General features: G+C 38.6%; 1 protein-coding gene across 1 annotated transcript in view; it reads right to left on the reverse strand.

Annotated features, from left to right (window-relative positions):
* Nucleotides 1-24,557, reverse strand: part of PLXDC2 (plexin domain containing 2) — a 229,301-nt gene that overhangs the window by 120,473 nt on the left and 84,271 nt on the right. Inside the window, exon 2 of the mRNA XM_030445902.1 lies at nucleotides 3,925-4,136. Within this exon, the coding sequence (XP_030301762.1) occupies nucleotides 3,925-4,136 (212 nt within the window). The remainder of the gene's footprint in view (nucleotides 1-3,924; nucleotides 4,137-24,557) is intronic.

Consider the following 24,557-nt stretch of genomic DNA (forward strand, 5'->3'; position numbering starts at 1 on the left):
CATAAGTGGCACTTTGTTTTTGAATGTTCCACCTGCTTTCTTAAATATGCCCCACAGAATTCCCAGTCTTTGAGGTCCTTATAACTACAGATCAGTACACATTTCCCCCTTAGCCTTGCATCCACAGGTGGAGAAAAACATTGCCAGCAGTCCAAATCAACTGGAGGTCTTTGAACAGGACAGACTTGAGCACCAGACTGTCAGTAAATACAGGATGCTGATAATTCCAAACTCCAGAAAACTCCTCTGACTCTTTGATGCTCTCATTTGTCATGAAGCCAATTCTGCTGCACTGTATCACCAGAATATTGCCTTTTGGGGTTTGCATTTGGCTATCTCCTTTAGAGATTTTTAGGACTGCAACATTTTTGCCCATCTGTACAAGATAGGATCTCACCCTTTATACACCTGTCTCTCTTCAGAGCTTCTTCACTCCTTTTGGCTATATTATGTAGTGGGAATGAAACCTTAATACACCTCTTAAGAAGTATGGCCCCAGAGACTTACATGTTCTCCCTACTTTGCATTTGGGCTTTAAAGCACAAATTGAAAATAAAGAAGATGGGACCAACTTCCATCCTTGGGACCCTTTTAGGATTTACAGCATTCTAAACCCTAAGTGGCACTTTATAACAACCCTACTAACGTAGGAGAAAAGAGGAATATTTTCAAGATTGTCATAGTTCTTTATAAAGTGTTTATGATGGGCATTTCTTATACATTTTACCTTCACATCTCCAGCTTGCTATCAGCTGTCCAGAAAGCCCACAAATGTTACATGCCTGGGAAATCTGGCTTGGAGCAGAAACCCATTCTCCCTGTCTTTTGCTTTTCTCTTGGCCTCTCCAGTTTTGTGGATTTATACTGACACAACACTGCACCTGTGCACCACAAGACTCCCACTCTCCAGCAATACAATGGAACTTGAAGGTCTTGCCCTTTCATTCCCATGGCCATGCCCATTTCTGAAGATCCTGCAAACAAAATGGCCAGTCACTGCTTCTGCAGTGTCTGCAAGGCAGTTCAGCTTCCAGTCCAGTTCAAGAAAACAAATTTTTTCTTTTTTTCCAAAAAAGGACCTGAATATGTGCATCATTTTGCATGAATTCTGTCCTGAATCACAGTGCCAAACAAATGCAGGAGGCAAAACTGAGATGTGAAGAAAGACAGCAAATGTCCTGGGATCCATAGCGTGACACTGCTCTGGCTCTTGGACCAGAGAGACAGCATCACTAAAGAGAGTTTGACCACTGTTATCTTTCCTAAATCTAGGAGCCAGTCTATCAGTGATAAACTGATGTAAAATGCACTTTCTAAAGCTGTTCTTGAAGGCCTGAGCTTCACATTTCACTGAAACTGGTGTTAAAACAGCCCCTGGATTAAGGGAGACCCAGCATGGTGCATTTCTGAAGTTACAGAATAGTTCCCAGTAACTCGAATGGAAAAACATGAATGAAAACTCTCATTACCTTAAAATAACAAGGAAAGCCAGTGGAACCAAGATATGTTCCACACAGGTTGATTTTATTATTTCTACGTTATGAATGTATACATTTGATAACACAGGAAATATTTAGATTTCTTTTAAATCACTATGCAGAAAATTCTGTGCCCTTCCTTCCCTTTGGTTTTTGGTTTGCATTTTTTTTTTTTTTTTTTTTTTTTGGGGGGGGGTGGGGCAGGGGTGGTGGGTTTGCTCTGCATTTCTTAAAGCTGGATAAACACATCATTATAAAGAAGAACAGAAAACAGTATCAAGTGAAAATTAAAGATGTGTTCATCATCAACAGCCTTCCTGTAAAAGAAGTCTGGCACATGGGCATGGCAAACTTGCAAAACATTTTAGGGAGAAACAGTATCTGTGATGGAGGGATGTTCTAATTCTGTAGTGTCATATGAGTGGCAGGTAGTAGCTGTTCTCTGGATTTTCTTCAGCAAGAGCTGCAACACAGAGAAGAAGAGTTTATAAAAAATCAATATGCTCTCCAGCACTACTGATAAGCTCTCAAGCTGCAGAAGACTTTGTGACACCCGGATTCTTCCACTGTGAATTTCTGTTGTACACTTTACCTCCTCTATAAAGCTGGGCATCAAAAGTTTTTTGTAAAATGCCTGTGTGTTGTGGTAGGGATTTAAGCTGGGATCTGATAATGTGTAAAACCACAACTCAGTCATCTTGTGCTGCGGAGTCCTTAGAGAAAGAAGACTGCTACAGACCACAAAATTTAATAAGAGTGATGTACCTTTGAGGTTAAGACACTGTAAGGTGATTAATCTGTGAGAAAAGATGGCCCTGGAAAAGAAAAAAAGCAAAAAGCAAAAAAAAAAAAAAAAAAAAAAAAAAAAAAAAAAAAAAAAAAAAAAACCCCAAACATTCTAGGTATCTTCATTTGCAAGCATTTTTTTTTCCTGAACTTTACTATATAGTAGAGTTAGATGGGGTCCTCCGACCCATTTTGCCTCATAAGAATTTGGAACTCAACTGAATGGATACCCTACATGTGGACGTCCAAGTAAGCCATGAACAGATCAGCTTCTCAAATTTTTCTGTATCCAGAAAAATTGGACAACTTCCAATTTATCTGCTAAAATAATTAGAAACAGGATCAATCTGTGTTGGGCCTGAATGAATTGCTACAAGTAAGGCCAGATGGAGATTACAGGGAGCAAAAAAATATATTAAAAAAAAAATAAAATCAACATGTAATTAAAAAATATAATTTACCAACTAGTGACTGTTTATGCAAGAGGAAACATAATTAACACTGTGCAAACTAGAAAGCTTAACAAACAAATACCTCTCAGAAAGCATTATTATTTTTTTACTCCATTGATACAATCTCTCTAGATGGCTTTTATACTGCTTTGCCTTTGTTATTGTGTCAGATAGCAACCCAAAATCTGAAAGCTGTTTTGTTTATCTGAGAGTGAAAACCTCGGACCTGAAAAATAAATTGCACTGTTGTTTTGAAAGCAGAATATAAAGACTGAAAACTTTGAGGCACGGCTTATTTCAAGCTGTGTTTTATTATAAAACCTACATCCTATTTTTCAATATGAAAACCTCAAACCTAATACTTAAAAAAAAAAAAATAAATCAGGTAAATACAATAATTATAAGACTAACACTTGCTTTTTCGCCACTGTGTTTATGCAGTACCACCAAAACAAAAATATCAGAATTCACACAAGGCATCCTTAGTGAAGACATTTTGTACCAATCAAGCAAAATATCACATTATGGTCAACTTCTGCTCTCCCTACACTACTTGAAAATGAGGGCAGCTTTTAAAAGCAGAACTAGTTCTCGCTTGGATTTACAGTATGTGCAAATGAGGGCAATGTAGCAGTTAAAGTTTTTAAACAAGCAACTAGAGGTTGAGTAAGAGGGAGAAAATCCCAAGACTTCATGTAGATGGATTTGATCCATGTTATCCTTCTTTGGAAGATCAAGAATTGAATAGTAGGGGCAAACTGCTCCAGTAGCCAATCTGAATTTTATTCCAATTTCTCATTCCTCTAGAGCCTTGTCCTCTTTATGTCTGGATATCACTCTCCATAAAGACCATGAAAAATCTCACAAATTGAGCTGTTTACTTCAACTTCTAAGAAAGTATTCCATTTTATTCTAATAATACTTTCTTTTCCAGTTCTCCAGCAAAAACTGCTACTATGCAGGACTTCCCATCACTGTTCTCTAGCAAAGAGATACATAGTCTCAAGATAGTCTTCAAAAGTCAGAAAGAACAGGCTCCAGCCTCAGGACAGGAGCAAAAAGCTGGTTTCCATGTACTGATGTGGTCACAAATAAAGAGACCCACCTCTTCCCCACCAACGTTTGCTGAAGTAAAGATCTTAATTTTTTACTTACCCCAAATCAAAGATAACAAACTGAATAAAAAGTTAGATGGAATTAACTTCTACCTCAATTTGGGTGGTGTTGTCATGGCCCTCCTCAAGCAGCAGGTCTGTAAAACCCCCTGGCTCAGAGGAATCTTGCCCCATGCTGGCTCTGTTGGTGTCGACTGATTTGAGAGACTCTGAGTTCCTTCTCCACCTGTGGCTGCTTACACGCAAATCCACTCGCACATTTTCCTCCACTCGAGGGAAGCTCTGAACAACATCATAAAACACACCTGTTTGCCAGGGGAATAAAAAAATAGAACAAGTAAGTGGAATGTTGGTTTACCTACATAACTGAAAACCTAAGAATAGTAATTTTTTTATAAATGTTTTGAGCAGCTCTGTAGAATAGCCATTTATATCTCTGGCGAAGTTTCTACTATAACTTAAGAGTTTAAAAGAGTAGAGAGAAAATTACACTTCTACAAAATTCAAGATTTTAGACTAAGTTTTGTACACTCCTCTAAACATCCTAAACATTTGCTTTCCCCTGCAACTTCCACAACTAACAAAAGTAGAAGAGGAAGAGAAACACTGCTAAGGACTTAATTTTTGCTACTGATTTTAATTAGAAGGAGTTTAAAAGCCATACTGAAAGGTGAATAAACATTCTGAGAGGCATGAAATTCCCATAAATATCTGTTCCAGTGCTAAAACAAAGCTGTACAATTGCATTTATTAATGCAAATGACGTATGAAGTCTGCAGATACCCACTATATCCCCTACAAAGGGTGAGCCACTTCGCAGATCATACAAAGATAATACAAAAGGGCTGAGGGGAAGGCCTAGGGGTGCTGTGATTTACATATTTCTTTTGAACTTTATTAAAACTTTTTCATGCTAGTAAAACTATTACAAATACAAACCCATTAATTTTTAAGTAATTTCCAGTTTGCCCAGTCCAAATGGCAATCGAAATATATTTGTTAATGTATTTCAGTTAACATCATCAAGAGGGGTGCATACCTTGCGGTAAAAATCAAAAACACTTTTTATACTCTCTTTGGGTCTAAAAGGAGAAATAGTTTTAATTGGTGGCTTTTTGAAAAAAAAAGTCTGCAGGACCCTATTCCTTTCTTCTGAAGCCCCTTTCCTGGCTGCCCTGGGTGGCTCAAAACTCATGTGGAAAGAGAGAAAAAGGCAAAAAGCATATTACTCCTATTTTTCCCTTGCACTGCAGCATACTCTTTTTATGGTCAACAGTCAAGACACTGAGGCAATCATCTAAATTAGCAGATAGAAAATGGGAAAGCTGAGGGAGAATCTTACAACCTAGTTACCTCAGTTTGAGCCTCATCTGTAAAGAAAAGCAATTAAACTTTGTTCTCCCACATCCCGACTAGACATGAATGTGGTTTCTAAGCTTTAAGGTGTTGTAACATAAACTGCTTTTAAAAAATAATAAAATAAAGTGCCATAGGGAAGCAGGAGACAAGTATGTTGGAGAATTTCAACTGCCTTGGAAAGTGGACAACTGAACAAGTAGAGAAAACTGACTACTTCATTACTGTGAAATACACAGGCAGCTCTTATAGACTGGAAGTGTGGATTAGTCTATAACAAGAAAGATCTACTGAAAGAGAAGAGGCCATCTGACTACGGTAGGAGCATGGGCTCTCTGCATTCCCAAGCTTGCCATCAAACAAAAAGGAAAAAATCCTAAGTAAATAAACACCAGAGATTGGCAATTAAGATAGCTCTCTGTGATCTAGTAGAGAAGCCTCATCTACATCAAGCTTTATGTAAAATTAGGATCTTGCTGTCCTCACAAGGAAAAAATAAACGTTCAAAATTTTATAGACAGCAATGTAACTAAAAGAGAAAGAAATTATTTTGAAACTAAAAAGGCAAATAGACAAAACATCTACCGCTCATTCAACTGTTTCTGTTTTTTTTTTTTCCCTTTTCCATGAGGTCTAACAGAGGTTTTTAGACTGTTTCAGCACATTAGAATTTCAGAATTACATTTCTGAAAAACATGTTAATTACATTTCATGATTGCACATATTTAGGCCAACTCTGCAATTTGACTAATTTCATAAATGCACCATAATCAACAAGACTATTTTTAAAAAAAGCCCAGAAATATTCACACATTGAAATGTCTATTCAATGGACTACTTGCAAGACAACTCTAAATCTGACACAGCCTGAATGCCAGCAAAATCAAATATCAAATAGAAAGATGTATTCATGAAGGAACTGAAATGCCAATAGAAATAGTAATGGAAGGCATGCAACATTTCATACCTACAAGACTCTTGTGCTCATCTGGACACCACAGATGGAGACCTTTTATATTGCTTTTGAAACACTAAAAACCACAATTATGTTTATGCTAACAATGCAGGGTATAATCCCTTATTGCCAGTCTTCACCTTCTCTGAGACAGAGCAATAAAATTGCTTTGAAAGGAAACCACAGAAAATGAAGATGAAATTGATTCTGGTTTAGCCTTTCCTTATAAAAGGAGGTGCTTCCTTGAACAGTGCTGGTGTTCTTCCTTTTGGCCTTCTGCTTTAACTACCCATATTCATCATGATTAACATCACTTAATGTTTGCACACCATACAAACAGGTTTTATATCCACTTTCTCATTAGTACTACCACTAATTATTACTACCACAGACACTCAGGTGTACCTAGATGAATATTTGTCACAGACTAAGTTTTCATGTAAAGCAAATGGACATATATCTCTAATATTCTTATGTCTCTGGCACACAAATCAAAGCATTAATAATTGTATATTGTGTGGATTATCAATTTACAGCCTAGAAAACCAAGAAATGAGCATGTTTTAAATAATCTGAGATTTTCTGAACAAGCATAGTAGCTACAATGAAAAAAGTTTAATTCATGAGTAACTTGTGTATTTTCTGTCCAAACCTCACTTTATTACAAACCCACAGAAACACTTACGTAAAAAGAAGAAAAAATAAAGGATTGAACCAAAAATTGTCCTACTGAAAGAAGATCTATAATACTCCATTTATATTTAAATTCTTGCTTTTCCAACCTAGATTCAAAGGTTTTCCAGAGAATACTAATTTCAAGGATATTTTATTTAAACACATTGGACAAAAGTTTATAAAGGCATGTTTCTAGTCAATAACTGGGTCACTGGGTGATTGCCAATGCTGGACAGTAACATTTAGAGAAGATATCTTTCTTTTCCCTGAAGGATTTATCAAACCTGTGCAACAGAACAACCCAACTTAACCAGAATGATCAAGAAATCCATTCAGCTAGAAGATGCACACCCATGTGCACAGGTATGCAGATGATAAAATGGAGTTAAAAGGTTAGATGGACAATTTTGCAGTTGTATCATTAGGACTAATTTCCATTTCTGAGCAGTGGAGGAAAGCATGTAAAAATGAACTGTTCATTTGTAATTTGAACTGCAGCATGTCTGGAAATCCTTTTGCATGATTCGTCAAGGGAGAAGACAGCAAATGTCTGGGATGTATGAAAATGTGTTAGCTTGGTTAATTTATGCCCTTCCCAGCAGTCAGTGGCCAATGCAACTTTGGCAGAAGGGCTGTCTTCAGCTTTAGGCCATTGAAAAGCTGGAGGCTGAGAAAGATGCCAGCCCAGTGCTTGAAAAATGGATTAGCACAGGCAGTGATAGTCTTTTTGTAGTGTGCAGAGCTAAAGAGCCACAATTCCAGGGACACACCCCTGGCCAAGGCAGCATCAGTTAGCTCTCCACAGGCCTGTCACTCAAAGTTGCTGGAGCTGAATCAGATGGCAATTGGCTTCTTGAGCAGCCCTGTCAGGATGGCTTGGACTCAGGCACAGAGATGTCAGCATTCATACCAAAGGCAACCACAGTAGATTTGGTGGCTCAAGCAAAGAGGTCCAGACAAGAAAACAAAGCTTACATAGCAATTCAATGGAGCTACCCATACATACATATATGTATACACAGCATCACCTTGCAGGCACAGATTAGAAACTGAGCACAGTGGAAATAAGAGAAAAAAGGTGACACAGCATTTCATTGGGTACAGCAAACACTGACAGACAAGCAGACCAAAGTTTTCCTCTCCTGAACGCCCTACGGAGTGGAATCTCCTTGTTAGCAAATTTGACTGCAAACAGGGACAAATACCCTTACTTGCACTCATCTCATTTCTTACTGAGTCTGTGGCAGTGGGACAAAACACAGCCTACATCAAGTGACACCACTCAGAGCCCCAGTCCACCTGAACACCTCCAAACAAAGCAGATCATGCAACACAGCCCTGGAATGACTGAAGTATGAGACATTTGTCCTGCTGTGCCCCCAGTTCCCTCTGCCCCCCTCACAGGAGTAGAAAGGAAGTGGTTTGTGGGATTGGATGTTTCACAGGGCTTAGGATTTGGAAAACTGGAAAATGAAAAAGCAATTGCCAGAAATGTGTAGCAGGGAATGTAACATTATCTGACATTATAAAAGCTGGAGAAAAAAAGCTGCCTGAGTTTTTCTTGCAGTAAGCTGGTAAAAGAGAGTTTTTTGAAGATGGAAAAGTTAAAATCACAACTGTTTATGGAGACATAACTTGGGCTTTCCTTCAGCATAGTGCTACATGCACAAACTGATTCAGACACAACTTAAAATTTCAACCCCTTGACTTTTGTTAAGCATTATATAAAGAATTTTTATGTCTTTCATTTTCTGTACATGAAGGTTTCCTAAACCAACAGTGGTTCAGGATTTAGAATGACTGTGCCAGCTGCAAGTAAATAGATTGATCATTTGAGGAATTTATGAATTCATTTAATAAAAAGGGAAAGTTTAGTGCCCAAACTACTACACTGTGGTGTCAAGATATAGCTTTTGTAAAATTTCCTGCAAAAAGTTAAAGTAGTAAATTGGCATGTTCAAACACAGAGCTGCCACACGGGTCAGGAAAAATAAAGATGGTCTCACTTGGCTTTTATGGCAGGGTTACATGTTTAGGTTGGCAATGACTGAGAAATCCATTACAGATTTCTACTTTAAAATTCTCAAGATATTTTTGACCTAATTTTCTTGGCTTTACTTATACCCTGAATTGCACTAAATTTGTTTCTTTTCTTAAGGCTTTTTCTATAGAGATGGGATGGTCAAGAATTGGCAATTACATTTTTTTTTAAAAAAAAGTTTCAAGCTCTTGATGTTCTCACAACATCTCTTCATCCACAACTTGCAATTACTGTTCAACTTATATTTCTCTATACATTTATCCAGTTCCCTCTTTTCTGTATATTTTATTCAAAAAGCATAGTACAAAACTATAAAAAAAGAAGATCTATTTCATTCCATTTTCATTCACATGCATTAAGCAGGTATCACAACAGTGATTTTAAGCAATAAGGGCTCCAATGGTGCAGTACATCAGTATGGTGTGGAGATGGATTCTATAAAATGAACCAAAAAAGTACTGTGGAAGCCTGGGTTACTTATTTTTTTGGTAGTATTTTTGCATTATAGCTCAATCGAGACTTCACTTTTGCTGCCTGTAAGATGCAGATAATGATACTGGCTTTCTCTGTTAAACCTGCTCTGTGCTTCTCATGACAAGTGCTAGATAATAGCTATGTACTATTTTATTACTGAAATGCCACTGTTTATTTTTTCTAGACTCTATTACTGTGCAGGGGAAAACTATTTTCTGTCTTACCAAACACAGGTTAAATTTGTCTCTGAAATTAAAATGGGTCTAAATGTCTTCAGCTTCTTTTCAGGAAAAGTCTCACTTTAGCTTCATTAGGAGATCTGCTGGAGAAAAAAACCAAATTGTTTCTAGCACACTAATGGGAGAAAATTGGAGTGGAGGCTGTTCTTAAGATCTGACACAAAAATCTGCATTGCTAGACTTGATGTGTGAACCAAGAAATAAATAAGTTATACATTAAGGAGGAGTTGTTGTATTTAGAGTCAAAGAACAGCTGTATTAAACCTGTCAAGAAGCAGAGACACAAAAATAAGAATTAAGACAGAGATATGAATGATAGAAAAGCATTCTTTGCTTAGCAGAAAAGAAATAATCCATTTGAAAATTGGCAGAGATACTGGGGAAAAAGAAGAAAAAATACTGCATAAATCTTGAAACTTGACAAAGCTATGAAATTATCTAGCAAATGTTTAATTGGACCTTCTGATATAGAGAGTATTGAATATTGCTGTTGTCTTCTTCCACAAGACAGCCCTACTAGTACTTGTGAATTTTGCAGATACAGGAGTAATAAAGAGGGAAAGTGCAGGAAGGGTGTTTTTGCAGTTTTAAACTAACAAACAGGACTGGAGGGACTTAACTCCTTTTAAAGGGTTTTAGAATGTAAAAATAAAGCTTAGTTTTTAATATATATTACATCTGACACTGTCTACATGCACTTTCATTGTGCCTAAATAAAATGAGGAAAGTGCATTGCTGGCATTGACTTCTAAAACATGAAAACTTTCATGAACCATGAAACTGGGTAGACATGTTCTGGGAAAAGATTGAATAAATGTTTTTTTTCCTTTATTATACACTTTCCAATTCTACCACAACAATCCCAAGAAATAACATCAACAGCTTCACTGCATCCCTGCTGGGGTGGCTTTGCTAGAGTGCCTTGGATGAAAGTTTCATCTGTGCATTTTCTTTGTGAGGAGGCAGAGATGGATACTGCTGTGCTGCAAAGCACATGGTGTTTGGGAAGCTGTGGCAGGATGAGCCAGCTCAAATAACATCATTCTGTGCTTACAGAGGGACAGATTTACAACTCCCTCTGCTGTGCCTGAGCATTTCTAAGCTAGGACAGTATGTCACGTGTGAAGGTTATTACACATTGGTCATCAGATGAAGAGTATGTTATTTTACTTTTCAGAGGGCAGAAAAGAATAGAGGCGACCCACAGGACAAGGCAGTTCTGTACATTTCTTCAACAAAGTGCTTTGGAGGGGCTTATTTTGTTAATGGAACTGAGCTTGTAGGGGCTCAGACAATGACTTTGATGCATGCAAACACTGCCCAGTGCATTAAGAGAGCTGAAAAGATGGCTTTATGAGGAAGAGACCTTCACAAGAAGGTTCGTGTTATTGAGTAATCACTGTAGTGCAGAACATATACACTTTTATTCAGTGACTTGCTCAGCTCACTCATGCTCAAGCTATTGCTCAGGTTCTTTATTACTGGTTAGAAGGAAAATTCAAGCAGAAAGAGGAAAAAATGTCTGGAAATAAGAATAAATATAGTGGAGTTTAGAAGCTTTTGGACACAATGACATTTGAATGTTTACCTCTTCCTGCCTTATTTATCAAATAAAGGATTACTCCATGTACAGAATGATTTTTGAAAATAAGCCAGCCAGTTGAAGTGCCTATTTTGTTAGAAAGAGACTGATATATCTGTAAAATATACTTGAAAAATCACCACTGCTTATTCTCATTCCACCCACTACAAATATGATTCCTAAGAAGCACATATTAATGCTGTCTCAACATGCCACTTTTTCCCTTTTCAAAGAGAGCACAGTGCCAGCAGTCTGCTATGAGTCCCCATACTTCTGTCCTTGAGAATCAATGACAGTAAAGCACTATCCAGAGCTGCATGAACCAGCATCTTTTACAGCACTCTTATATTTCTAAGGTAATGCATCTTGCTGCCAAGGCTTTAACCCACAGACTGTCTGACAGCCCATCCAGAGCCACCATAGACACAGTAAGGTTTGGAAATAAACTCTACATCTCCCAGCAGGAAAATGATTCAACCCAAGCTAGATTTTTTTCAGTCTTGTAAGAATACAATGCAAAAATTTACCTGATTTCTTGACAAAACCTGATCCTAGAAATAGTATTTAAATTTCACAACAATATATTCAGAGTCATTGTGGGTTTGCTCCTATGAGCTCAAAGCAGAGAAACAAGCAGGGCATAAACTCTGCACCCCGACCATGTCTTTCCACACTGTCAAATCACTTATGTCTTACACAAGTCTCGACCTGGTTAACTTAAATGGCACTTTAGCAGTCTCTAGAACTGTTCATCCTCCACAGAGCTGTCAGTTCCACTCCACTGAGGAGTTAATCTTAAATTAATTTGTCTTCTTGCTGAAAGCTGACTCTTTCCTCAACATGGACACCTCATTTACTCATGCAGAGAAACAACTTGTTCACTACAGATATATCTTTCTGTAGGAAGACAAACCTCTTTTAGGGCACAGCGCTTCAAGGTCCAACCAGGTGTTCCAGCAGAGGCTCACAAGTAGTGCTCTAAGCCTATAGCCCACAGGGTTGACCAGCCTGGATCGGTGCTGTTGCTCCAAGAGCAACTGACCTCTCTGCTGGCCAGCTCAGGACTGAGCTCAGCCTGTGACTCAGGCCTCACCTTTTATTGGCCCCCTAATCCTGCTCATGCCCTAATCAGGCACAGGTGGGCTTAACACAAGCTCATGCCCACTCCCTGGCAATTCATGGCACCTGGTTGCCTCATTTCACTACATCTTTCCATGTCTGAATGACAGAGGGAAAAACTTTTAACTCCTGGATGTCTGGGCATTATGGACAAGCCACTGCTAAGCTGCCAGAGGTTGGCTCTCCCTGTGCACTGTTCTGCAGAACCATCACTTCCAAAGCCACTACAGTTAACATGCCTGCTCTGTGGTATTTTCTCTTCAGATAAATGTAAGGACAGGGATATCTAGCAGCAAAGGATGCAGTCAGGCTCAGTTAGTAAAAGATTCTGGCAAACTCTATGTCCCCACATTACTAAGAGCTGGCTTGCTCACCTTTCTTCCCTGGCTGAAAGCTCACTTGCTTCTGTTTTCCAGTTCTGGAAGGCACATGCTCACTGGGACAGAACTGCCTCTCAAAACTGAGAGTAAAATCTTTTCTTTTTTTATCAGTGCCAGTGACAGTCCATGTTTTTTCCAAACTCTCCATCCCAACCCCTCTCATTTGTTCCAATTAGTCTTCAATATTTTCTGGAACAACTTTAAAAGTGGGACATCTTGCTGGGAGATGGAAGACATCCTCCAGGGTAAAATGAGCCTTAAACTCTGTTTCACTTCCTTGAAGAGTGCATAACAACTAGGAAACTATGCAAATACAAGACACCAGTACCTGGACTTAGAAGATAAACAGAATTTTTGTCTTGTCTTGCAAAGACCACCTGCAGGTTCTACCCTCAGAAGTGCATTGCACATGCTGGATCCCGAGGCAATGAGGCTTCTCCTTGCAGTCCTCAACTGAGCAGCTAATCCCCAGAAAGAAGTATTTCAGTCATACAAGAGGCATCAACTTTTTGTTGATTCTTATTTTCAGATAACTATAAGATCCACAAATGGGTGTTTGGGAGTACAATTTAAGCACCAACATTAAGGAATTATCACAAGGCTTTAATTCCATTTGGGAATTAGAAAGCTACAAATTTATAATGATAACACAGAGTCTGCAGGTGCTCAAATTTTTTACCACATTTGTAACCTTAAATCTTGGGAGGAAGACTGTGTTAAACACTAATCAGTGTTGACAATAAATATTCACTTCAAAGATTAAATATGTTTTTGCAGCCAACATCTGAGTTTTCTGGTCTAACATCAGCCTAGGTGATCTCCAGGAAGAGGCAAAAGCTTGTACCCCTTTTGATTAGCCTCTGCCAGGGACGAGGAGGAGCAGAGAGGAAAAGGTGATGCATGGACAGACTGCAGACTGCCTTTTAATCTCAGTCATAGGTTTTGGCCCCATTTGTGTGTTACCTCCTGCCAGCCTTATTGTCTGAAATTAGATGTTATTCTCATTAGTGCCTGTCAGAGGAAGATAAAACAGCAGAGGAGAGGGTAAGACTGTGTGGACCTCTACATAGAGTCAGAAAATCATTGCCCTGATAAGCAACATGACATGCCTGAATTCAATTTTGCTATAATTTATTTTCTTAATATCACAAAATGAATCTTATTTCTGTTTTTAAAATTTTAAAATTAGGATCTTTCATATCTGAACTTAATATCAGGAATGAGTGTATACCAGCAGCACTGGGCCTATTTCACATTCTTCAAACCTGTGGATGATAAACTTGTTTAACTTACAGAGCAGTCTACATGCATTTTATAAATTTTCACTTACGGTTCCGTGAACAAATGTGACATAAATCACTAAGAAAATCACTTAGTCATAGCAGTGGCAAAACAGCAAAGTGTTTTGCAGGCACACTGGGACTGGAATGAAATGGCTGTACTCATTGAGTCCAGTGGGATGCTTGGATTCCAGGAAAAAGAAGCCAATTTACTGATGATATCTAACATACACCAACAAAATAAGAGCTGCTGCTTATAGACTGGGCTCTCCTTGCCTGTATTAGAAAACTTAGAAGCCAGAGAAATCAATCAGAACTGTAGTATTCTGCTACTGCAACATGCACCATATAGCCAAGAAATGGATATCTTAAAATCTCCCACAGTGATCTGGAAGCATCACAGTGATCAGGAGTACTTGCTAGTGGTCTATGGAGAGCTGATTAGTCAAAGCATGCTGCTTCCTCTATTAAACAACATTTAAAAGTTAAACTAATATTAAATATCGATCCAATATATATTGGTCTATGCAAGCCATTGCTGCAATTGCCACAGGAATATTATTCTGTTGCCAGAAAGATAATAATGTTCTATGCAATGACAAATAGGCTGGGAGGTAGTCCCATGAGGCAATACATCTGTTGATACAGGAATTTGTGAATGTTTTATATTACCAAACCCTTTGGCCAGCATTCCTTGACATGACTGAACATTTAACATTTTGCAGAGGCATAATTTTTGCAGGATGATCTTTTAGCACTTTCTGAACATCATTCCATCTAAAACATGTCCCCACAGAAATCCACCAACTGTTGATCTTCTGGTTCTTCCCATTAGTAAGCCCAGTTTTTTCCTTATATGAGGATTCTCCCCACACAGTTCAAGACAGAATTATAATCACTTCTGGGATAGGTAAAGGCAAATGTGTGACCTCCTGAAGATCTAATGATAAGAGTGCAGCTGTGGATGCTGATTGTCCCTTTGATGTCAAGCTGCTTCCATAGGGCACAGTGTCTGAGAGGAGGCAGTAGCCTCTCTGAAACCTCCACCTGCTGAAAACTGAGTTGAATGCAGCTGTAGCAGACTCTCAAAACTTCTAGAAATGGGTACTGCTACCTTCTCACAAATGTATATGCTTCATACAACACCAAGAAGATAAACTCCCCAACTTTTAAATCCTCTTGAATACTGAAATTTTGAAGGGTGTTCTGGTTCTAGCATCATTGAGTTAGTTTTTCCCCATGGCCTGAACCCTTTTTGTGCTGACTAATATGAAATCCATTAAACCCAGAATATTCTAGGTGATCAAAACCAAGGGATCAACTTGCTTAATGTAGGCTGCCTACACAGTAACTTCTGAGTAGGTAGCTTCTGTTTAGATGTTTTAAAATTCTTCTAAACTTCAGTTTGGCCTACAAGAAACTTACTTTTCTCAAAGTAGCACCCACTAACACATAGCCTGCTCTTAAATTCCCTGTCACTGCTAGGAAAGTCATCATAAGGTCACTGTCAGACATCTGCAGTTACCATTAGTGGGGAGGAGGGCTTGCCAGAAAGGACAAAGTTCAAGAACACAACATCCCCCATTAGCATAGTTCTGTTCTAGTCAAAATAGCTTTTTTATTTCCTTATTTGAAATTAAATCCCCTCAAATCAAATCCAGATGTCCTGGGTTTATTTATTTATTTACATTTTTTAGAAGCAGAAAGTGATGTCGGAATGGGAAGAATCAGTTGGAAAACTCTGAAAAAAAAACCTTGATCCTATAAGCAGTGCTAAAACTGCTATAATACATATTTTTTTCCTCAGCCAGAATACCAAGAAAAAAAAAAAAAAAAAAAAAAGCAAATGAACGGTATATACTCAAAGAAACAAACAAAGAAACCAACCAAAAATTCAAGTCCTTCTAAACACTTTCGATGTATTTCTACTTTGTATTGTGATTCTAACGGAATGCAGATGCTTTCTCCTTTACTTATTGAAAATGCAATCAGCAATAAACTTAATTTGTGTATGACCAAGGCTCTTACAGTAACTGATTACTTACAGATGCCAAATCTCCAAGTGAAATTTTTTGCCACCTGTTTTCAATTTCAGGATTGGCAGTTTTGTATTTCCACAGCTTATTGACCCCGTGCAGGGCTATACCATCTGCTGCTGTATTCTCCAGGCTCAATCACCAGTTTCCACAGGACATCAACAACAGCAGAATCCCTTTATCAGGAGTTTTCCTCCTTAACAGAAGGAAGCATACTAAATACTATAGCCTGGAAATATGAAAACTGCCTTCCACATCAAAAAAATGCTTCACATGAAACACTGATTACTGCTTTTTTCAGTAAGTTGTTTCATTCAGGGTGTGAATATGGTTTATTTATATGTCAATTTAACCATATCAAGATGTTTCCATGTATTGCGCTGGCCAATTTTCACCGCATTCTTATTTGGATATCCATTATCTAGCATAAACAGTCTGTATGGCTTGATGTTCTTCAGGAGAGCCCATTGAATTCACGGAAACAGAGCTGTCAGCATTAAATCTATGTACTAGAAAATACAGTAATAATAAACTGTTGGTGATAAATCAGTGAACAAAACCATGGAAGTTTTCCACCATTCTGAAAAAGTTAAGTTGTGAAATATTTCTGCAAAACATTTTTCTTTGTCAGAGTGAGACCTGTTTCAAGGTATACCACCAATATTTTTTAAGCCATCACTCATCCACAAAATAATGCCAAAATGAACTTGTCTTCTAACAATTACTTGATATTATATGTAAGAGTAGCCAGTTATGGAAAAGAACTGTTCAATCACTCAGATTGTAAATTGCAGCACAAACCTCCAGGGGATGCTGTGTATATTAAATTCATGCCACATTTTCACTTTTGAATGCTTTCCATTATGGAAGTCCCAGATGATACCAACCCATCCGCCCACAGTTGGCTGGCATTAATTTTTGCTTCTGTGATCATAATGGTGCAGATCCCCTGATGCTGACAAGACCCAGGATGGGAGATGCCCTGCAGACACAGAAGAAAAAGACTGTCCCACCCTTCCTGTTACTGCCTAAAGAATTAAGTACATGGTAAAGGCTCTGAGATAAGTTATAGGCCAATTCCTCCTAACATTTTAATCAGTTTTAACCCCAACCAGCACAAGACTGAAGGCATCTTGCCTGCAATTGCAGTGTTTTCCCAACTGCTGAGCCTCTTCCCTCTGCTCAGGTGGCCCAGCAGCAGAGGAGGCAGCTGGGTCTGGGAGAAAGGGAGGTCTGAAATGGGTGCTCTTTCTGCAGCTTTGGAGCAGGGTATCAGGGTGGAAAGGGCAGTTGCAGGCATTAAGAGAAGAAATAGCATGCAGACCTTGGAAAATTCACTTGGGATGGGAAGAAGGGAGACTGGGCTGAGAAACACTGACCTAAGGCTGAGAATAAGGGGAAGGAGGAAAATGCTGATTTTTCGCAGACACCAAAGCTCCCAGAATTATTATTTTCCCTATTTCAACACCAACCACAGAGCTTTCAGTACAATCTTCTCCTTAATGCAGAAAATGACAGCTGTCCAAGGCCCATCCCCCAGTTCATGGGGCAACTAAAGCTCATTCTTCCTCTCCAAAAGAAGCTTCTGAGCTGTTCCCCAGATCCAGTATGTGGTAGTGCAAGAGACGAGAGACAAGTGCAAGGGGCAAGAGACAGTACAGGCATGCTCCAGCCAGCCACTGCTCTTCCAAGACTGTCAGACTGCAGCTACAGCTCTTGCTTGATGCTGATAGACACAGAACCCTTTATTCCTCATAACAATTCGATAAACCTTCTGCCATATCCTTGCTCTATCTCTAGAAGAATGAATGCAACTTTGGAATCAGTCTGAAGCCACTAAATTTTTTGTGTCTTCTGCTTAAAGCACTCAGCCAGGCAAGAATTAGACAGGATTGTAGCCCACTCGCTGCAATGTCCCCTGACCTCAGTTAACACTGACATAAAACTAGAAGTATGCTGTTGACTGTAGTGCAACTATTCTCATTGTACAGGAGTGCATCTGAGGTCAGAATCTGACTCAAACTGCTTGCCAAAGACTGCAAAATATTATGAAAGAATGGCTAACAGAAGCTACCCACACCCACTGAACCGTGCATGTTCAGCTGAGAAGCAGATGTTTTAAGGGTCAGTAATTCTGTAATAAGTAAACACATTTATTGTAATGTTGAACACTAAGCTAATAATATAAATACCAAGTAGGACATTTGAAATACCATGCAAACAACAACATACATCTGAAAAAATAGCTCCAACAAATGCTTGTTTTTCACCAGAAAGATCACAGGATCAGCAGCTGTTTACTGCTTCAGCAGAGCAATTACAGTGTAAGCTTAGCCAATGTTTCCAGTAAAGCCTGCTCCCATCCATCCCATTTCTAATAATCTGTGACATTTTTTTCCTGAGTCTGATATTCAGAGAGCTTGCTGTCCAAAATACTAGCTGAGTTACTCTCAGAGCAAGGCCAAAAGATCACGTGCTCTGCTTTTCAGATGCAGTTAGCTAAAACTAATTTACTTTGGTCTTTGCAAAGATCCCCTGTTTCTTACTCAGCAGTATAACTGTAGAACACTAATAAGGAAATTTCTAAAGACTAAACATTTTAATTAGAAACAAAAAAGGCCCTGCCAGAAAAAAGAAATCTCTGCATTTACTTTTGTTTTTGTGATGTGGCTAAGTAAAACATACTGATGATAGCAGCTAAGCTCTCAGCCAAGAAGAAGACACCCACACGGATTAAAGAACAGACCCAATATTTGGACTTCTGCTGACTTTGGTGGGCCCCAGGCCAGCCCTCAATAGAATCTCACTTTTTAATAGGGCTCCAGTGTATGTGGATCCCTGGACAAGTTCTCTGTAAGCTCCCACTCTTGCAGGAAGAAGCCACAGAGCCTCACCTGTCCCATCAGTAGAAGCCTGACCTGTGAGCTTGGGGCACAAAAGTGAGGCAAGAAGAGACTGTCCCAAGTGTTGTGCCCATGTCTATTTCTGCCCTGGGGGTGCCTTGGACCAGCTGCCCTCCAGCTGACCACTTCAGGCCTGTCTACTGGCCCTGTATGGTGTGCTGGGTATGATGGAGGGTTAGTAATGGACAGAGCTCAGCATCACAGTCAAGGAGAGACGCTCTTTTAAGACACCTTCAAAACTGCAAAAATAACATGCTCAAATGAGAGTGCAACATTGTCCCCAGAAAAGTCACAGAGCAGAATCACAAGATGTCAGGGGTTGGGAGGGACCTCTGAAGATCATTGAGTCCAGGCCTCCTGCCAGAGCAGGACCAAAACTAGGGCAGGTCACTCAGAAATGCATCCAGATGGGTTTGAAAGTCTCCAGAGGAGGAGAATCCACAGCCTCTCTAGGGAGCCTGTACCAGGGCTCTCCAGCCCTTATAGAAATTCTTCCTCATGTTGAGGTGGAACTTCCTGTGCTCTATCTTGAATTCATTGCCCCTGGTCTTATCACAGGGCACAGGGGAGAAGAGGTTGCACCTTCCTTCTGGACAACCAGCCTTCATATATTTATACACATTAATTAGATCCCCTTTCAATCTTCTCCTCTCCAGACTAAAAAGTCCCAGGTCTCTCAACCTTTCTCCATAAGGCAGGTGTTGTAGTCCCTTAATCATCCATGTAGCTCTCCAATATACTCTCCCAAGTAAATCCCTGTCCCTCTTGAACATGAGAGCCCAGAACTGGATGCAGTACTCCAGGTGAGGTCTCACTAGGGCAGAGTAGAGGACAATCTCCCTCTATCTACAAGACACACTCTTAACGCACCCCAGGATCCCATTGGCCTTCTTGGCCACAAGGGGACATTGCCATCCCTGGATAACCTGTTGTCCACCAGGACTCCAAGGTCCCTCTCTATGGGACTGCTCTCTAGCAGACTGCCTCCTAATCTGTACTGCTTCATTTTGTTATTCCTTCCCAGGTGCAGGACTCTGCACTTGTTGAACCTCATGAGGTTCCTCTTGGCCCAACTCTCCAGTCTGTCCAAATCTTGCTGAATGGTCACACAGTCTAACTACAGCACTCACACCAACACTGTGTATTGTTCTACATGCCAACTACTTTGTTTTTATTTTTTATTTTAGTCAAGATGCTAAAGCAAAAGTATCATACATTCTTTTTTAATTTTTCTTTTCCAGGAGAGAAAAAGGCTAAAAATCACAGTGAAAATGCAGGTATACAGGCACATTTTTGCTAACATACATGAAATTTTGTAGACAAGTCTCTCTCCACTTCCTCTTCCAGAAGAAATGTTGAGATGTCCTTTACTGTCTGAGACTTCAAAAGAAGAGTCCTAGCTACTGTCACAAGCACAGAACTCCCTTTAGCAGAAGCTTCCACACCAAGCAGTGAAGGTACTACAGGAAAAGGAAGCAAACTGAGCAGTCTGCTTACAAGCCAGCAAAGAACTCATAATCCATTCCACCATGCTGATAACACCTTTTTACGTTTACTTGTGATGCTAGGTCCTTAGTGTACTTTTTTCTAGAGTTCCCCCTTTTGTCTACCAGTTGGATAAGTTTTTTCAAATAGAGTTCAGAAAGCTATACTGTTAATATAGATTTTAAAAATACTGGATACATTGTTTAAAAGCATAGATTTTTTGTGAGCTCTAATGCTCTCTATTGGAATGAGGAACTGAAAGGTGACCCCACTGAAAACAGTAGGGTCTGGTATAATATGAAAGATTTAATTAATTAATACAGTCACTAATTTTAGTTGCCTTTCCCTAAATCAGAGTGAGATTGATGCTGTTTGCAAAGCAGAGGCCTTCAGAACAAGACCAGTGACAGAGAGGGCTCTCACAAAACAGCTTTGTTCATGCTCAGCTTTGTAAAAAGCAAAGGTACAAACAGAGCCGAAGAGCTAACTCCTTTCATATACAAACTATCGCTGCAAAATTATACAGTATAATATCCTTGTAATACTCATTTAAATTTTAGATTTCAGTGAATAAATAACTTAAAATAATACACATAAACTAAGCAGCTGACTTCAGCTTCTTAAGAAGACCTGGATATAAGGATATCATGATGCACATCATCTCTAAATGGAAAGCTCTGACTGGACAGAACAAGAAATAAAGAACTTAAGTCTTCTCCATTTTGGTTCAGTGTAAGGAAATTACAAAAATAAGTAATAGGGTAAAGAACATGGGCTTTGTAAATCTCTTCATTATCTTTAACTCCTTTTTATGTACACTTTTTCCTTGTCAAAGATAGAGATTCGGGTTGCCTTTTTAAAATATATTGAGAATCTGGAACCTAATTCACGTCTGTTAGCTGAATTTTTATCAAGTATCATTTTGCCTTTTTAAATATATTGTATCCCTACTTTAGTAAGGCAATTAGTCTAGATTAGTATAAATTGACTGTCTGTTAGACTAGGTTAAGAATGCATGGGAAAACCTTTCAGGTTAATATTGAGTTCCTCAACTGTGTTTTAGAAACTCTTTCAAACTATATTCTCCAGGATGCAAAACCTCTTCATCAAGATAAAAAAGTTTTACCAGTAATTATGTTATTAATCTTCATCATGACTTCAGTGATTTTGTGAATTCTACAAGTGTCAAAAAGTATAATTATATTTATCCATTAGCCTCTTTAATGTTGTAAAATACTGAAGAAGAAACAAAGATCTGGCACAGCAGAGGGAAAATTCAGTGCATACATAGTATCTGCATAAGATTTACTCTCTAGATTTCTAAAGATTTAACATGACAACTGCTATTGCAATCTTAAAACTCAGATGCATTCAAAATGCAGTCAAGCCATTAGGAGTAATATACCAAAGTGACTACTTAATACAGTGATTTTGATACTTCCATAGCAAAGACAGCTAACCTACATGAACTCCAGCAAGCACTTTGTTACCATTCCCAATGTGCAAGGCAACTGTTGCTCTAATAGACAGTAATCAATAATCGATAGTATTTAATACTAAAATTACTCTAAACCAATTTTCTACCTGCTCTCAGTCATTTACTCAGCAGAGACAGATAAGTTAGTGTGTATTTTCCTTGTCTTAATTTTGGGATGGAAAGCAGCCCTGTGGGAGGGAGTAGTGCCTCTTGGTCTAGTGGAAGAGTTATGTAGCATTTCATACCCTGAAGAATAAGGATGAAGGATACTGAGAATAACTGAACTGAAAATACATTCTGCCACACAGCATGAATTTGAACCAGCAGTAGCACATGTACAAGTTTAGTGTAATGAGGGTGAGGATCTTTGGACAGGCACTGGGGCTAATGGCATCTGCCATGAACACTGATGAATTCTCACACTAGTTGCAAAAAACCAAAAAAGCACAACATGATTTTAGGTAGTATAACAGAAGAATTTTATCTATACCCTGTCATTTTGTAGCTTTCAAAATAGGCTTGTGCTCCAACATATGAAAATGGAGACAGGAAAAACATTGTGTATAACCTCCAACTTCCCTGTGTATTACACATACACAGGTCTGAATAGTGAAAACACATAGCAAATTTATCAGCCCTATGTAAAAGGTGTCAAAAACCAGGGCCTAACTTGACCAAGGGTAAAATTTCAATGGTTTGGATTAATTAAAATGGACAACACTTCTGAAAAAGGAAATACAACCTGAAGACAAAAGTTCCTACAGGCATGTGGCAACTGCCTTAACAATCCAGGGAATGTGTGGATAACCATTACCTTCCCAAGAAAATATTTATTGAAATCATAGGTGTAAAAATAAACACACACACACACAAAATCCAGTAACATAAAACATTTTCCAGGTTTTATGACCTGGGTTTGATTAATTTTTTCATAATATAAGTGCTGCATTTTTCTTCCCAATTTTACCTGGAGAGAGTATTTTGTGAGATGATATCAAACCAAGGCAGTTCAGTCCTACAGGTTTTCTGGCAGCAATATCAAGAGCTATGCAGAATGCTCTGCAAGGTGCTGTAAATCTAAATTTCCAAATGCAACTGACTGAAGAGTGAATATATACATTGAGAGATCTAATACAGTGAATTGTTGTTGACAAACTACTTATCAGCGATGGTTTAATAGCACCAGTATTTTCTAAAGCATCTTAGTTCCTCTGATTGCTGAAATAATTGTGTCTTTATGTACTAGATTCTGAGTCAGGTAAATGCGTGGCGTAACTCTGATGTGAGGCTACAGGTTACAGACGTTTCCCTATCTCTTCACAATAGATCTACAAGGGAAAATTAAATAAATGTCTCACTCTAAAAGAAACCGTGATGTGCTCTCAAAACAGGAATATAGCTTTGCAAGTAGATTGCTGCTTCTTTCATTTATTCATTCCCAAAGGATTTGTTAAGAACATGGGAAGGCTTTTGCTGAGCCACACTGCCAGCAGCAATTGCTGTTTCATGAAGAAATATCAAAGAAGAAACTAGAGACCAATGGAAAGAGTGATTCCCTGACAATTTCTGTCCAGAAAAAAGACTTCAAAGGAAGCCAGTAGTGTTATAGCAGCTGGGATCAAAAGGGGAACCTTTTAAATCTCCTTATCCACTACCTCAAGTAATTCAGTGCTTTCACCATAGGCTTGCTGACCACTGATATAAATTAATTTATATATAAAATATTTAAACATCTGAAAATCTTGACAGAAATAATGCCCTTTAACACGTTTACTCAGGATGGCTATCATTCTAAAATATAAAATAGAAGTTATATGAATGGCTCCCAGTATTTGTAAGATCAAGTGTCATGTCACTCTGCTTGATTTATGGTTAAATTTAATGCATTTCCAAAGGGAAACAATATTTTTTCTAAGTTAACCTAGAAAATCAAAGTAACACAATCTTATAACTCTACTGTTTGTGTTTTATATTTGACCTTGTTGTTTTACTTGCCTTTCTGTATCTTTGAAAGTGATTTTGTTCTTATTATCTCCTACCATCAAAGGAATCTAACTTGACCATAACCATTTTCTCTCTATGGAACAGATTGTTTCTCAACCCAAAGGCATCTTTTAACAAATAAACTTTGACCTAATCTATTTTAGCTTTAAACTAAAAAGAATTGCATGGAATATAATAATACAAGTAACTCAAGAAGTTAAAAGAAAATAATTAACTTAATTCAATTGCAAAGGACCCCTCTGAAAACAAATATAGTTGATTACTATCTGTGGGAGGCTATAATACTGAATAGCAACTTGGCTCATAGCAGCTTCTGGATTAGGCAAAAATATCAATCTACTGTAGCCACAGAAATTTTACATGTTTACTAAAACCACCTCTGTGTACATCTGCAATACCATAACCCAGAAATTCTGCAAGTTTTGAGACAGCATTTCTAAGCAGGGCAGAGGTACAACTGCAGCCAGGGCTTTATTTTGGTACTTCTACATGCAGGCAGAGAAGGAACTAGTACTGTCCAGGACCATTCAGCCATACACAGGAGAGACAACAAACTTTCTCTTCTCTCTCATAGCAGTCCTAGAGCAATAGCAGAAGCAATGGGACCACTGAGCCACTGACATCATTCAGGCATTTTATTTCCAGAGCTCTCTTGTCCCTAAAGATCCAGTGTTCAGCTGCTAGGAGAGAAGAGGTGTGTGGGTTGCAGAAACAGATGGT

This window comes from Calypte anna, chromosome 2 (genome assembly GCF_003957555.1).
Source record: "Calypte anna isolate BGI_N300 chromosome 2, bCalAnn1_v1.p, whole genome shotgun sequence".
NCBI lineage: Eukaryota > Metazoa > Chordata > Aves > Apodiformes > Trochilidae > Calypte > Calypte anna.